The sequence below is a fragment of the Drosophila mauritiana genome, chromosome 2R (genome assembly GCF_004382145.1).
Source record: "Drosophila mauritiana strain mau12 chromosome 2R, ASM438214v1, whole genome shotgun sequence".
NCBI lineage: Eukaryota > Metazoa > Arthropoda > Insecta > Diptera > Drosophilidae > Drosophila > Drosophila mauritiana.
Window position 1 is genome coordinate 3,204,556 of NC_046668.1, and position 15,863 is coordinate 3,220,418.

Consider the following 15,863-nt stretch of genomic DNA (forward strand, 5'->3'; position numbering starts at 1 on the left):
ATAAGAACTGTACCTTGTTATTAGTAGATTAAGCTTTAGAGATAAGAACTCTTGATATACTTAAGTCAGTCGATTTCGGGAGATTATAAGCGTCGGTCATCGCCCCGTACTTACAATTCGCCTCATTAAGTGCAGACCGCACAAGCCCTATTATAATTAATAAACCTACACTAATAAATATATTGAAAATCTATTAAAATGATAATTTATATGCTTTATATATTATAAGTATTTTTACATGCCTATTTCGCCTCACCAACAGTGTGGCATCCTTCGCGATAATGTTTATCGACGAACTTATGGTCCCCTGGCAAATCGAAATATTTTGTATTTTGTAGGCAAAATGTTGTTTATCAAATTTGAGAAGGTGCCAGAAAGAAATTTTGTATAATATAACTGAGTGTCGGTATGACCACTGAGAAAACTAAATTTTTCCCTTAGTTAATAATATCTGATTTGATATAATACATTTATATTTACATATATGTACATATTATTTCAGCAAGTCAATAGAGGCCGTCTTACAAACCGAAAAATTATACGATTTCGAAAACCGGAAAACCGATTTTTCGATTTCAAATTGAAATCGTAAAATTCTTACGAATTTGATTACAGCCCGTATATATGAGCAAATATGATAATTAATTTTTAAAGGATTTACAGCAGTCTGTAGACTGCTGTCTCGGATGTAATAAGAAAACCATAACGTAAAACGGAAAACATGGTTAATATATTTAAGTGAATACAACCTTAAAATTTATTCTTTGGCTATTTTGCTTAAAGATGAAGCAGGGTGGAAGCAAGGTATAATTTAAAAGTGCTTTTATCCATAGTCCGAGGAATTGCTGGCAATATAAGTTTCTAGTGTTTATTTAAAAACAACTGAATAGGAGATAAATTAATTTTTTGAAATGATTTCTATACGTAATCGTATTCATATCAGATTATTTGTAGTCTTTGCATTAGTTTGTTTGTTTATAGTACTATTGTGGTATTCACCTGTGCCAGTTTTAACTGTAAGTATTATTGTTTATGTCAAATAGATAACTATTTTACTCCGGTTTTACAATTTATGAAGCCGACGTCCGTGTGGATTAATTATATCCGATACTCGTCGAGTAAAAGGGTATAATAGATTCGTTGAAAAGTATGTAACAGGCAGGAAGAAGCGTTTCCGACTGTATAAAGTCTATATTTTCTTGATCAGGATCAATAGCCGAGTCGATCTATCCATGCCCGCCCATCTGTATGGACGTCGATACCTCAGGAACTTTAAAAGCTAGAATGTTGAGATTCAGCATACAAATTCTAGAGACACCAGGAAACCTTTAGAAATGTGTTTCAACGCCTAAAGGGTGCAAATCATCAGATAAACCGTTAAAATCCAAATCCGTTTAATCCCAAATAGAGGTGGGAACGGGCCTACTTTTTGAGGCACGGCCCGAGCACGAAACCTAGTCCCAAAAAAAGACCGAGGCTTGTAGGTTTTTTTTTTGCAAAGCCCGGCCAGGCCCAAGCCAAACAAATTAAACAAATTAACAAAAAACAAATTAAAAAAAAAAGGAAATTTTTTTAATTTAAAGTATGTCGGTTTTCTTATATTTATATTTCTTATATTTTGTACACAAAGCTAGTTGATTCCAATAAACTTATTATTTATTACAGTTTTAGTGTTTTAAACATAATTTATGACAAGTTTTTATTTAAAAATACAATTTTTTCTAAATTAGGACTTTTTAAACGTATACGACGCTCATTTAATACAATTCCAGAGGTAGAAAATAATCTTTCGCTCGTCGCTGAGCTTGCCGGAATGGCTCAAATGTAACGGGCAAGTCTTTTCAATAATTTGAGTTCACTACATTTCCAAAATTCTAACACATTTTGGTCTGAAGTAGCTGCACAGCCATTTAAATATTTTTCGATTTTAATATCATAAGAATTTAGTTGTAACTTTGGTTTTTTGGAAAATTTGAATCCTGAAATACTGCAAACAGTCCTGACCCCTTTTCATCTGGGCTTGCAGTTCTTAATCCTATAAACTCATTTGATGATACCTCCTCATCACTTTGCATTTCTTAAAGCATTGCTTTGACAGTTACCATAACATTCTCCTTAACTTGTGGCGATATGAAACGTATTTCCTTTAAGAAGAGGCCAACATAATGTGCCGTTGATGGTGCAAATCTTTTCTGTAAAGAATTGTGCACATCTTTAATAATTTCACCGACCACAAACAAAATATGTGCATGGTAGGTTGCGTATCGGCACTAAGTACCTCAGAACAATCTTTAAACGGCTTTAAAAAATGCAGTAGACTGTCGAGCAATGAAAAATCTAGTCCAGATATTCGATTGAGCTCATCCCTTTCTAATAAAATTAATTTAATTTCTTCATTCACTGATTTAATGCTGTCTAACATAATAAACACCGAGTTCCAACGCGTGCGTATTTCTTGCTTTAACGTCTTAGACATTTTGTTATTCAAGTGCGAATGTCTAAAATATTTTACAAGATTTTTGCAACATTCTATTAAAGACTTAATTGGAGGAAGATGATTTTTTTCAAATATGTCATCCATAGCCAGGTTTAAATTGTGGCATGGACACGATAATCTTTTGTAGCTTTTAAAGGCAGCTACCACATTTGCACCATTGTCCGAAACAAAAATACATTTATCGATATTAGAATCCAAAAGGTAGTTTTCTCCCATTAACTCCCATTAAGTAAAAAGAACTGAATATTAGATACAATAGACTATAGCATTCATTTTTGCTTGTTTTTTTTTAGAGTCAGCTTCACGGAGGGGCCCTGATGAAAGTGGTTGTAACTGTGTACTATGAGGCGTTGTGTCCAGACTCAAAGTATTTTCTTACTAAGCAACTGCTGCCAACATTTAAGATCGCTAAATCGATTATGGAGGTTAAGCTTGCACCGTATGGCAAGGCGAAAACGAAAGAGCACAACGGTAAAATTACTTTTGACTGCCAGCACGGTCCTATCGAATGCCAAGCTAACATTTACCACGCTTGTGCTGCTGAGATAATTGAAGACCCTCTACTGCGATTGGAAGTTGCAGCCTGCATGATTATGGACAATCACTTACCCCAAGAAGCCATGAAAAAAGTCAGTAGATTTTAAATAAAAAATTTTGATAGCATATCATCTACATATATAATAATATATATATTATACATACATCAATATATATATAATAATATTATATGTATCAATATATATATATATATACATATTACATATTATATATACATATAATATAAATATAACATATATATATATCAAATATATATATAAATGTACATATAATAAATATATATATATATTCATATAATATAATTATATAAATATTATTATATTATAATATAATAATATATACATATAATATATATATAAATATATTTATGTATTCATTTATACATATATTTATATATTTATATATAATAATATAAAAATAATATTAAAATAATAAAATATATTTATTTATATATATATATATAGTAAAATTAGTTGTGATATTTTTGAGTCGAACTAATGTCCCGTCAGTTAACTAAGGACAACGCTAAGAAATAAAAAAAAATTTGGAGAAATAGTTTTCACTTCTTTCTTTATTCTTTTGATCTCAGCTTAAGACTAAAAATCCAATGTGAATTGGATTGAGGAGAAGCCTCAGTATTTTGACAATATTTGTATTTCGGGAGAGCCTCGCTCTTAGATTCTTAAGATTAAGAGAAGATTCAAAGAGAGCAGGCAAATCTGCTTAGGTCAGGCTTTAGGATGTTTACAAGAACGGCTAAGTGCCGCTGCCAAAGAATTCTTTATTAGAAATGGGTGCTGCGCAGTTGGGATACATTATGTTATAGTTCTTTGAAATAATTGAAGTGGCCGGTTTGGACCACCCAAATACGTCACTATATATATATATATTATATATTTATAAAATGGCCGGCAATGCCATCAGGTGGCTGGTTGAGTAGCTCGTTTAAATTCGTCCACCAACTGTTACGGCCACGTTAACATATTGGACAACAAAAGTCCAAACTAGACAATTTTTCCAAGAGGCAGCTTCCAGAGTTTTATTAAAGTTTGTCGTCGACTGCTTCAATAAGTTGTCTGACAGAAACAAGCAGCGTGACCTCCTTTCAGAAGGCGGGGAATGAATCCGTCTTCCTCTAGCTGTAGCAGCTCCTGTTCCTGGTGACCCGGACAGACAACCACCCAGTATTGCATAGTTCTCGTGGGAGGTTATCGCTAGCTTGCGGTGTTGCTGCATTACCTGCTTCTCTTTGTGGATCGTGGGATGTAGCTGCATAGGTCGATACGTTTTTTCCTCTACCTTTGGGAACGCCAGTATGTACAAGAGTAACGTCCCATTCATCATGATCGAGGGGCGGGAGAATTCGATGGGCTCAACCGCATTCTGATATGGTAAATTACTAACCTCATCCTCCAGTATGTTCTCGACCTCCCCAAGGTCCAAGAGATTCGAATTCCCGTCTTAGCTAGCTGGAAAGCCCTTGTGTCTTCCGAGACTTGATTGGCAACGATGATAGCTTTGCTTAGGATAGCAGTCGTACCGTTGATGTCCCCATCGATGGCATTTACTTTTGCGATGACCTCGTTTATTCTCGTAATTGACTCGTGAGTGGAGTCAAAGAGTCTGGAGTTTATCCTCAGTTGTTGGTCGAGGCCATTTCCTGAGTTACCAGAATCGCGTTCCTGTCAGCTGCGTCGGGAGCCCCAGGGTAGCGGCTTCTTAAGCGATTTCCTCCATAAGTTGTCGCATTTTTCCAAGGTCAACGACTTTGAAGGCGCCATTGATCCACCAGATGTTCATACTATATATATTGTGTTAACAAGGGTATTTGTGCAAGTTTGTTCTCGTTTTTTTTGTCTTTTGTCGTTTTTATATGTTAGTTACGTACGTTTTTTATGTTAGTAACGTATCGCATTTTTATATTTTAAAAAAAAAGGTTATTACTTTTGTGGAGAAGGGAGAGCCATGATTTCTTGTCTTGGTTTTAATTTGCTTGTTGGCTACTTAAACTTTCTCTCCTTCCCCTACTCAAATTGTGATTTTTTAAGTTCTGCCTGCGTTCTATAAACCCTCTGACGTCTTCTAACGTTTGTCTTCTTAAACTATCCAATTCCGGATAGTTTACCCTAGATCTGTCGAAGAAGATGTCTGCTGGCTTCTTGTTAGTCACGGAGTGGACGGAAGTGTTGTATCTCTCTACTGCAATTTTGACTAACTCAGAATTCTTGAAGGTTGTTTGATCGTTTTTGAGACACCTATATATTTCCATAAAGATAGAGTGAAACCTTTCTACTTGGCCATTACCTTCGCTCTTCTAGGTTGGGGTGTGTGTTGGGGTTGGGTTTGGGGTATGTGTTCTAGGTCTAGCGTTCGCAAGTAGTTTAGGACTGTTGGGCACAAAAGTACCCTCTCGTTGTCTGACACTACCATATTTGGGACAATAAAAAAGTGAAGAGCCTCTACCAGTCTTTTAGATTTAGATTATAAGGGAAAAAGTTTGGCAAATTCGTTGAATTTTTCTATACAGCTAAGTACACCTTTTCCTCCAACGTGAAGATTTCAATGTGAAGTATTTCACACGGATATGTTGGAACTGGTGTGGGTTGTAATTCCGGTTTGTTTCGATCTCTCCCGTATTTATAAAGTTTGCAACATTCGCAAGAGGATAATTGGGCGCGTATTGTGCTCGTCATCCTCGGGAAGTAGAACTTTTCGAGGACCAGAACATGTACCTCTTTAAGATCCCTATGGGCCTGAACACATACCTCTTTAGGATGCCTATTGGCCCTACGATGTTCCCTTTCAATTACGCAGCGGATTTGTTCGGTGTCGGACAAGTCTACGACCAATCTCTTCGTTAGTCGTATTTTAAACAACTTAAAATTCTAAATCAAAGACCTTGAAAAACCTGATTTTCTCCGTCGCTCTTTGCCCTTAGGCAAAGGGACGATCCTTCCCCTGATCAACCTGAGAAAGCACCTCGCCTAGGGCATAATTCGAAGCATAGGTAGTTAAACAGAAAATTTTACTGAAATCAGGGAACGCAAATACAAAGAAGAAAGTATCGCCTTCAGATCATTAAATCCTTGCAAAGCTTGGTCGACGAGTTTAATCTGAATATGTTTTGATTGCCACATTTTTTTGAATTTGAATCCAGTTTATATCCGGGTAAGGGCCAGATTCGTGCAGATCCCCGCAGGCGCCGCAAATGGAAGGAAAAGTACAATATATCTTGGTTTGGCCTTATTCTTGGCAGTTGGAGCATTGTACTTGGCCATTACGCTTATGTGGTTCTTCTACAGTAATTTTACGGTGTAATAAGAATTGGAGATTGTAAATTGGGTGCACTTCATATCTCTTTAGAGTTTGGCTAGTTTGCTCTAGCTTGACCTTGAAGAGCGGTCGGGGCTCCTTATCTTTATTAAGAATATTAATAACTGATTTTACGTTAAAGCCCTTCGGGAAGTGCATTCGGAACTTCATTGAGTGTGACATCATGCTCAACGCCTTTAGTACCACTTGCAACCCTTTACTGCTTTTGAGTTGGTACGTGTAATATTTTTACCGATTACGTTAATAAACTTCGAAACCGCATGAAACTGGTCTTCGGTTTTAACCTGAAGCTTAGTTTCTTGAATTTTTCCTCTTCTTGGAGGTATAACGTGAAAATTATTGTTTCCGATAAGTTGAAATATTTTATTAACCAGTGCGATCGTAGTAATCTTTCGGATGTATATTGGTGGAGGCTTTGGTTTTTGAGATACACTATCTGTCGTTTTAAGCTTCCTCGCTTGCGTTTTCTGCTAGCAGTGCAAACATGTTTTTATTGATGGTAGTAGTAGTTTGTCTTTTGGCTTTATTACCTGTTGTGCGTTGCAGTCTGTCCGAATTCGGGCGCCCACTTGGATTGCTCTTTGACTCACATAAATCGGTAATTGTAGCTGATAATTGTTTTGCTTGCAATGCAAAAGCCGGTGAGGTCGTTCACACAATCGTTTGAGTTGAAGAGACTGTTGCGGTTGTTTTTGTAGTCGATGCGATTGCAGTTGCAAGAGAGGCAACCGTGCTGGTTTTACTGCAGCTAGGCTTAAGAGAGTAGGCTTGCCTACAATGGTTAACGGAGTATGTGTGTAATTTGTTGTTCGCACTCTTCGCTCCAAGATTTTCGAACTGTGCTTGGCAACGACGGAAAGCAAGAGTGCGCTCTCTGGTCTTGGGAGGACTTGAGCGTTTCTGTAGAAACTGTAGAAATACGCGTTGTTTCTACTTGAAGAGAGCCGACGCTCGTCTTGTTCACGTTGACGTTGCTCACGAATTTCGCTTTGTGATTTATTTATTAGTTGATTATAAATTAGTTGGAGAGCAGCACGAAACACGTCTGCACTTGCCGAATGCATAATGACTATTCAATCATTTTCAGTATTAATAATGACTATTGCATTCATTATTAACTTATTTTTTGTTTTGATTATAAATTTATAAAATATTTTTGTTGAATATATATAATGAACAACGATGTATGTAAGAATCACTCAATTACTTGTGTACTCAAACAAGTTGCCTGCGAGCAACGGTTTTTCTTTTTGAGTGTTTCCGCTACTGCAAATAAAATTTATAATACTTTAAAAACTAAAATTTTGTGTTCTTATTTTTTATTTTTTTCCTTAACAAACATTCGGTTTGTTAAGTGGCGCCCGAACAGGGACAGATCGCGTAACAAAAGATTAAAAGAATTCTACGTACGTGTATCGGTTATTTTGACCACGGTAGAACAAAACTGATTCTAAGTGGCCCAAAATTAAAAAACTTACTCACGATAGAACAAAACGAATTTCTAAGTAAATTAAACATTAAACAGAGCAAAACGACTTCTAAATGCGTTCATAACTTGATTAGAAATTGAAAACGCCACGACAAAGAAAAAACTCCCTTAAGTGTGTGAAAAAATTTTACGTGTGGAAACTCCGACCCTTAAAGGTTGCACACAAGACAAACAAAAAAAAAAAAAAAAAAAAAAAAAAAAACGCAAACTAGACTTGCGCTACGTGGGAGCACGCTCTTGTGTACCAGTTCGTAGAGCACATCTTTATTGTATGGAGAGCAGAACCCAAGTAGGGGTCCAAGAGAGATCACCAAAAAAGAGAAATTCTGAACCATCGGGGATGGCGACCACATACCTCTTAGTACTGTAAGCAATATCAAACTCAATACAAAGAAAAACAAAAGTTTTACAGAAATTGAAAACAAAACCAAATTTAAAACTTTAAAATATATTGAAATTCTTGAAAGCAAAGAACAATAATAATAAGATAATAAAATTGAAAAAAAAAATTTTTTAATTTTATAAAAATCGAATTAAAAAAAATTTTTTATAATAATTAAGAGAAAACATTTTTAAAAAAAATTAAACGAACTCAAATCTTAAATATTTCATTAACAAAATTTTATTAAACTTCTATAAATATACTAAGTAAAAAGTGAACAATTGTTGCCCATCATAAGTACACACATCATCATATTGGGCAACATTGAAACAAAGAAATATCTGTAAAAATATCAGAGACAAAGACAAAGACAACAAGAATTTCGACAGAATAGAAACGAAGTAGACATTAGGGAGGGAATAAACCAAGATCTTGTAGCCACCGTCAGTCAAATCTTGGCACAACAACTACCAGTCCTACTTAGGCAACTTAATGCCCCTGAAGATGTCGACAATATAGCAGACAAACATGCCCCCAAACATGCTCGAAATTTAAATGATTTAGATAGGGTACCGGACATTGTAAAGACTATCCGTGAATTCTCAGGTGATCCATCCCAATTTAACTCCTGGAAAAGAGGCGTAGAACGTATCCTAGAAGCTTATAGCGCCTACCAAGGCACACCAAAATATTTCGGTATCTTGTAGTCCTTTCGTTACAAGATAACAGATGATGTCGACAGAGCACTAGAAGCGCATAAAACGCCTCTGAACTGGTTAGCCATTTCAAAGTGTTTGACACTTCATTAAGCTGACAAACGGGATGTGAATACTCTCGAGTATCAGCTGACCTCATTAGTGCAAGGCGCAAACTAATCAGTCGAAGATTTCTATAAATCAGTTTGTAAACACCTTTCTCTCATTCTAAATAAAATCGGCTCTATAGAAATTGGGGCAGAAGCGGAACAAATAATAATCAAAAATTACCGCGATAAAGCATTGCATGCCTTCGTTCGCGGATTGCGACCTCTAACGATTATGAGGCAAACTGCAACGTAACAACGACAGACTATCAGCAGAACATAAATAACTACGAAAACGCTAATGATTTCGAAGAACTCGTTGGAGGATACCAAGACTAAGGCGAATATGACCAAGCCCTTGAAACCGAACAACCCGATTATGCCGACCTGAATTTTTTAGAGTAAGCCGTTCCTCACTGCCTTACTTTGAAGCTAGACGGAGGGACGGACCGCAATTATACTAAACCAAATTTATAATAACACTTTCCAAGCCATGTCGGTTGGCGGCAGTATAAAAATCACGCACCACAAGATAGCTCATTCGTTTAATATGGTAAATACCCTTAGTTAACTTCGTCATACTCCCTACTCTAAAGTCTTTCGATGCCATTTTAGGCAATGATAGCTTTAAAGAACTAAAAGCGATAATCCATACATACAAAAATGTCATGTTGGTTTAACAACCAAATCTATATTCCAGTTAAAGAAAAGGAAATAGAAGCATTACAAACTCTATTCAAAAAATATTTGAACTTATTCGCCAAACCACAAGAAAAACTAACCTACACTACGAACGTGACTGCAGAAATACGGACAATCTCAGACACCCCCGTTTATTTCAAATTCTATCAATACACCATGTCTCTTAAAGACGAAGTAGATAAACAAATTTCAGAACTATTAGAAGACGGTATAATTAGACCATCCCGTACCAAAAAAACTAGACGCTTCAAACGAAAAAAGTACAGAGTTGTACAAGAGTGTACAGAGTGCTGACAAATATCCAATTCCCGAGATAAATGAAGTGCTTGCCCAGTTGGGTAATAACAAGATTTTTTCCGTACTCGATCTTAAAAGTGGATTCCATCAAATAAAATTAAATGAATCCGACATGGAAAAGACTGCATTCTCAATTAATAACGCAAAATACGAATTTACATGACTGCCTTTTGGATTGAAGAACACCCCTTCTATTTTCCAACGTGCCCTTGACGATATCCTTAATGAACACATTGTTAAAATTTGCTACATTAACATAGACGACATAATTATCTTCAGGAAGGATGAAGAATAGCATCTTAGAAATATTGAAACTATATTTGACACCCTACAAAAAGCCAACATTAAGTACCAATTAAACAAATGTGAATTCTTTAAATCAAGAGTGGAGTTCTTGGGGTTCGTTATTTCTGATAAGGGTATAGAAACCAACCCAGAAAAAGTTCTAGCCATAGCCAATTACCCTTGTCCAAAAACAGTTCGCGAACTATGAGCTTTCTTAGGTCTCTCGGGCTATTATAGAATATATATTAGGGACTATGAAAAGCTCGCCAAGCCTTTGACCTCTATGCTGAGAGGGGTCGATGGACACGTCAGCAAGAAAACTTCAATGACTAAAATAGTCAACTTCAACCAAGAAGCAATGCAGGCTTTTAATAAAATTAAGAGTTCATTAATATCAAACGAAGTAATTCTAAAGTATCCTGACTTCAGAAAGGAATTTGACCTCACCACAGACGCATCGAATTTCGCAATAGGTGCCGTCCTATCCCAAAACAATCAACCCATATCTTTCATATCCAGAACGCTTTCGAAAGCAGAAGAAAACTATGCGGCTAGAAGCGGACCAAGATGGCTCCCTTGTGGGACACCGGATGTGACTCGGAGAATAGAAGATAACGAATTTTTAAAGAGGACTTGTTGTGTCCTGCCATTCAGATAGCTTGAAATCCAATTTAGAAGATCAACAGGGAAACCTATAAGATCAAGTTTTTTTTATTAGAAGGTAATGATTAACAGAGTCAAATGCTTTACTAAAATCAGTGTAGATGACATCTGTTTGAAGATTATTTTTGAAACCCTCTTTTACGAAAGAAGTTAGCTCCAAGAGGTTAGTGGTTGTAGATCTGCGTGAGGGAAGTTTAATTCCCACGGGCACCTTTTTCTTATTTTTGATCTTAGCTTCAAACTCTTTTACCACCATACTATCCGGCCAAAAATCACCCGAACATATGGTCGAAAAGAGCTCGTTTGGGACAGTTATCTTGAAAGATGATATGTCCCTAGCGTAAGAGAAGTTAAAATTTTCCACTTTTATATTATCGGCTTTTGTTTTGTCTTGCATATAAGACAATACATCCGACGATGTTTGATCAGGGGAAAGCCGAGAAACGAAAATTTGTTTCTTTAGTGGAACCACCGCGAGGGGATTTGGCCCTGCAGATTGTATTTCTGAAGCGCCAACTTGTGCCGGTAGTCCGGACTCAATGTTCCCTTGTGGTGGTAAACTAATCGAGACAGGTGGAATCACTGGTTGAGAAACCAGTGCAGACAATTCAGAAAACCAATGTATGGCCGTTACACATCTTGTTATTTTAGTGTCTTTGGTTTAACTAACTGATTTAAAATGCGCATTAATGCGTTTCTGCATTCTATCCAGTCCTTTGTTTTAATTTGCTCAAGTGTAGCGAATTTAGAATAAATGTCAATGAAACTTATGTAATGTTTTCCCTCAAATATCACAAATTTTTCTCGACAATGTTCAGGGTTAGGTGTGATTTTAAAAGACATTTTGGTGTTTCTATGTTCTGTTTTAGCCAAATTGCATATGTTGAATTCGTTTATTATATTCTGAATTAGTAGTTGGCTATTAAGAAAGAAGTAATTTTCTTTAAAGATTTTTTTAAATTTCCGTATACCATGGTGTAAAAGTTTTTCATGTGATTAAAGTATGATTTCTTTGAATTCGGCGTATGAACTATCATTTTTAAGAGAAGGAGACTGCGAATTACTTTAGTGTAAGTGGTATTAAGAATTTCTCCGTGTGCTCTTTGAATAATATGAATAAAAACGAATAAAATGATCAACTAAAATTTGTTTGGCCTTTTCGAGTGTCATTACATCATATTGAATTGTTTTAATAGAGTTACCGAATATTGTTGAACGCTCCACTTTATTATTATCAGACTTAACAAAAATTATTTGTTGTTTGAAATAGTTTATTGTTTTTTTTTTTTTGATAAATTAATAAGGTTGCTATTGTGTTCTAATGATAATGATATTGGATGACCATTTTTAGAAAGTACTGCTCCAAGGGCTAAATTACTGGCATCTGTGGTTAAAGTAAAAAATTTTTAGAAATCGGGTATGTGGAGAATTGGTTCTCTCATTATTATAGCTTTAAGTTTTGTGAATACTCACACCTTTGCAACTATTTTTTAAACATTTGGTCATTGGCTTTGCTATGTCTGGGTAATTTGGGATAAATTTACGATAATAACCAACTTGATTAACCAATCCAAGGAAAGCTCTGATCTCATTTGGATTTGAATCTATGTGAGAATGACAGTATTTTTCTTCCCGTGACTCGTAGAGTAAAAGGGTATACTAGATTTGTGTGCGTTAGAGTGGCCGTGGCAATATGGATCAACAAACTTGCGCTGCGTCGTCTATGACTCTAGAATCTGTATGAATCTTATCCTTCTAGCTTTTATAGTTCCTGAGATCTCGACGTTCATACAGACAGACGAAAATGGCCAGATCGACTCGGCTATTGATCCTGATCAAGAATATATATACCTTACATATATGGTCGGAAACGCTTTCTTCTGCCTGTTACATACTTTTCAACGAATCTAGTGTAACCTTTTACTCTACGAATAACGGGTAAAACAGGGAAAAAGTTATTATTTATAATAATAACTTATTAAATATCATTATTAATAAATATTATTATTTATACATAAACAAATTTATAATACAATAACTAATTTAAAGAAAGGAGTACCTTACTGGTATTCTATTCTATTCTGATACACCTTTTTTCGGACTTATATTCAATATAAATTTTCATATCTTTCAGTGCACAAATCAAATCAATTTTGACGATAGCGTCATCCAAAATTGTTTTGAAAGTAATCGTGGTGTGGATTTGCTTAAAGAAATTGGAGAATCAACTAATTCACTAAAACCTCCTATTACGTTTATTCCAACAATCACAATAGACGGCTCTCAAGGAAGGCAAGAATCAATATTAAAAGACTTACTTTCTGAAGTGTGTAAAGCAGCTGGAGACTCAGGAGAAGTCAAAGATATATGCAAAATTTAAAAATAAAAACATGTACTTTTGTTTTTAACTTTCTGTATTTGCTCGAAAAAAAGAAAATGTGAATAAATATAAAATTTTAGAATATTTTCAAGCAGTATCCTTAGTTTTTGGTGCCATTACAAAAAGATAGCTGGGGGCTTTTAAAAACATGGAAAAGTAAACAAAGAAATCTCCAACTAAATCCAAATCAATCAATCCAAACCAAATCAAATGATCAGAAAAAAGCGTTTCGGCAGTATGGAAAAAGGCTTCGAAACTATTATTTAGTTAGAGATATTAGAATATTAGTTAGAATATTTTGTAAAAGAAACTCGGACTGGAAAGCGGAATACAATACGATTATGAAACTACTATTTGAATTCAAGAAATAAAAGACTTAATATAGTATTAACCATCCACCATATTTCAAAACACATAGGATAGAATAACTTTGGTTCTGGAAACTGGAAATATCGAGTAAAAACGGATATTGGAGGCCTTTATAAACCGGCCGAGCTCTGAAGTCACTGTAAGCGAGGCTACGAGTCAACAACGCAAGGTAACGAAGCAGCAAGAAGGCTGCATCCTTGAGAGTCAATAAGGAGCAAGATCGCTATACCATGAATCGAGTCAAGACTCTGGCACTAGCCCGGCGCGTCCGTTATCTTGCGTGCGCAATCCAAGCAAGAACCATAGTGGACAGCAGAAGCGAGGCAGTCGAGCAGACCCATAAGGGTCCGCCGCACCTGCTTGATACGCGTTCGTTTTTCACTGGGCGTAAGCCGGGCGATTGCACGGAGCGTCTGTAGGAGCTGAACAGGCGTCTGGCGGGACCGGCCAGGACAGGGAAAGGGACAGGAGTTTGCGACTAGCAAAGCGTTCGCATTGAGAGCCTAGCACCTGTTAACGCTACTCTGGGAACGGTGACGCTTCCCTAGGACTCGCTAAGGCCCACCCCTGGGCCTTTTTTTTTTATCCATTTTTTTTAGCAATATTACACTGACCTCAAGTAGCGCTTAAGTAGTAATCCCACGTGCACTGACGACAGTTCGAAGACTCTATTACTATAAAGTTAAGTATTCAATCCAGATAACGTCGCAAATTGTCATGAATCTCGTTAGACCAAAAGCAACGTCTATCAGGAGCGACATTAGGTCCTTGGCCATTGGAAAAACTGGTCTTGTTAAAAGTAAATGTTACGACAATAAAGCCATTTTAGGCATCAACCTTTATATCATTTCATCATTAAAACAATAGGAATGATTCAATTATATAAATCCCATACCGGCTCCTGCATAATGGAGTATATACAAGATTATATTAAAAAGCAAAAACTAGGAGTGGATACATTGAATTTATTTGCAGTTAGTTCCGCATTTCTCTAGTTTAAGAAAGAAAAAAAGAAAGCATAGCTTAACGAATATTGGCGAAACGGGACGAATTCGTTGTTTCGCGGTTTCTCCGCTTTTCTGCGGTCCAAGGTCCATTATTTAACGTTTGACCTATCTCAGCCTGCGTTCCAAAGTCCTTCGCTGTTGCTATGTGCTAGACTTATGGGGTGTTCTAAGACCATCAAAGAATGTGTTTTTTTTTTAACATATTTGGCGCCCAAAACGTGGATTTGTGTTTGGTACTTTGTTGATTTTGTCTTCTTCTTTATGTTTTATGCCCGTATTTGTTTTTTTGCTGGTCAGAGCAGTAGCAATAAGCTGGTATAATAAGCAATAAGGTAGCAATAAGCATCATTCACGACAGCGCTATGAACATAATGCTATTGGAAACTTATACAAAAGTTTAAATTTTTTTAGTTTAGTCGTTTTTACCCCTGCAGATGGGGTAAAACGGGCTGATAATTGAGGAACACACCCGGTAGGTATTTCGACACTTATGATATTTTTTGTTTTTGCGAAGTCGATCTAATCAGGAATTTGTTCGGGGCCACAGGGAATCCTCTGTGGTTGTGTTTGAAGGTATAGTCACCAGCAGCAATGAAGTCCCCTAGGTTGTTAAAGAAGTGTAGAAATGTTTGTTCGGATACATAAAAACGAGAGGGACCCTATACCGCTTTTCTAGTTGCACGCTTATAAATGTGGCCTAAGAGTAATTGTGCGCAAACTCGCTATGGTAGTGAATTCTAATCAGGATATCAGTTCCGCCGTGAGCTTTTCCGTTTAAATGATTTGTTCCATATAACAAAAACCCGTTTATTTGGAAGTTGTATTTTCCAAAGGCATAACAACAATATGAGTTAAGTTAATCATAGTTTTTGTCGTGAAACGTCTTTGACGTTCCATAATGATATTCGTAGGGCAGCCATTCTTTATTTGGAACGTTATGACCATATAAAATATATATATATTCTTGATAAGGATCAATAGCCGAGTCGATCTAGCTATGTCCGACTGTCCGTATGAACGTCGACATCTCAGGAACTATAAAAGATAGAAGCTTGAGAATCTGCATACAGATTTTAGAGACATAGGCGCAGCGCAAGTT

The 15,863-nt window shown here is 36.2% G+C and overlaps 1 protein-coding gene across 2 annotated transcripts; it reads left to right on the forward strand.

Moving 5' to 3' along the window:
• Positions 1–837: 837 nt before the first annotated feature.
• On the forward strand, positions 838–13,435 carry LOC117136639 (gamma-interferon-inducible lysosomal thiol reductase). 2 transcript variants are annotated; one of them, XM_033297630.1, is made up of 3 exons: positions 838–1,016; positions 2,791–3,126; positions 13,143–13,433. In XM_033297630.1, the coding sequence occupies exons 1-3, from the start codon at positions 912–914 to the stop codon at positions 13,386–13,388; spliced, it is 687 nt and encodes a 228-aa protein (XP_033153521.1). In that variant the 5' UTR covers positions 838–911; the 3' UTR covers positions 13,389–13,433. The 2 variants fall into 2 exon arrangements, with proteins under 2 accessions (XP_033153521.1, XP_033153522.1); XM_033297631.1 differs by lacking the exon at positions 838–1,016 and adding an exon at positions 1,814–1,831 and having other exon boundaries at positions 13,143–13,435.
• The last annotated feature ends 2,428 nt before the right edge of the window (positions 13,436–15,863 follow it).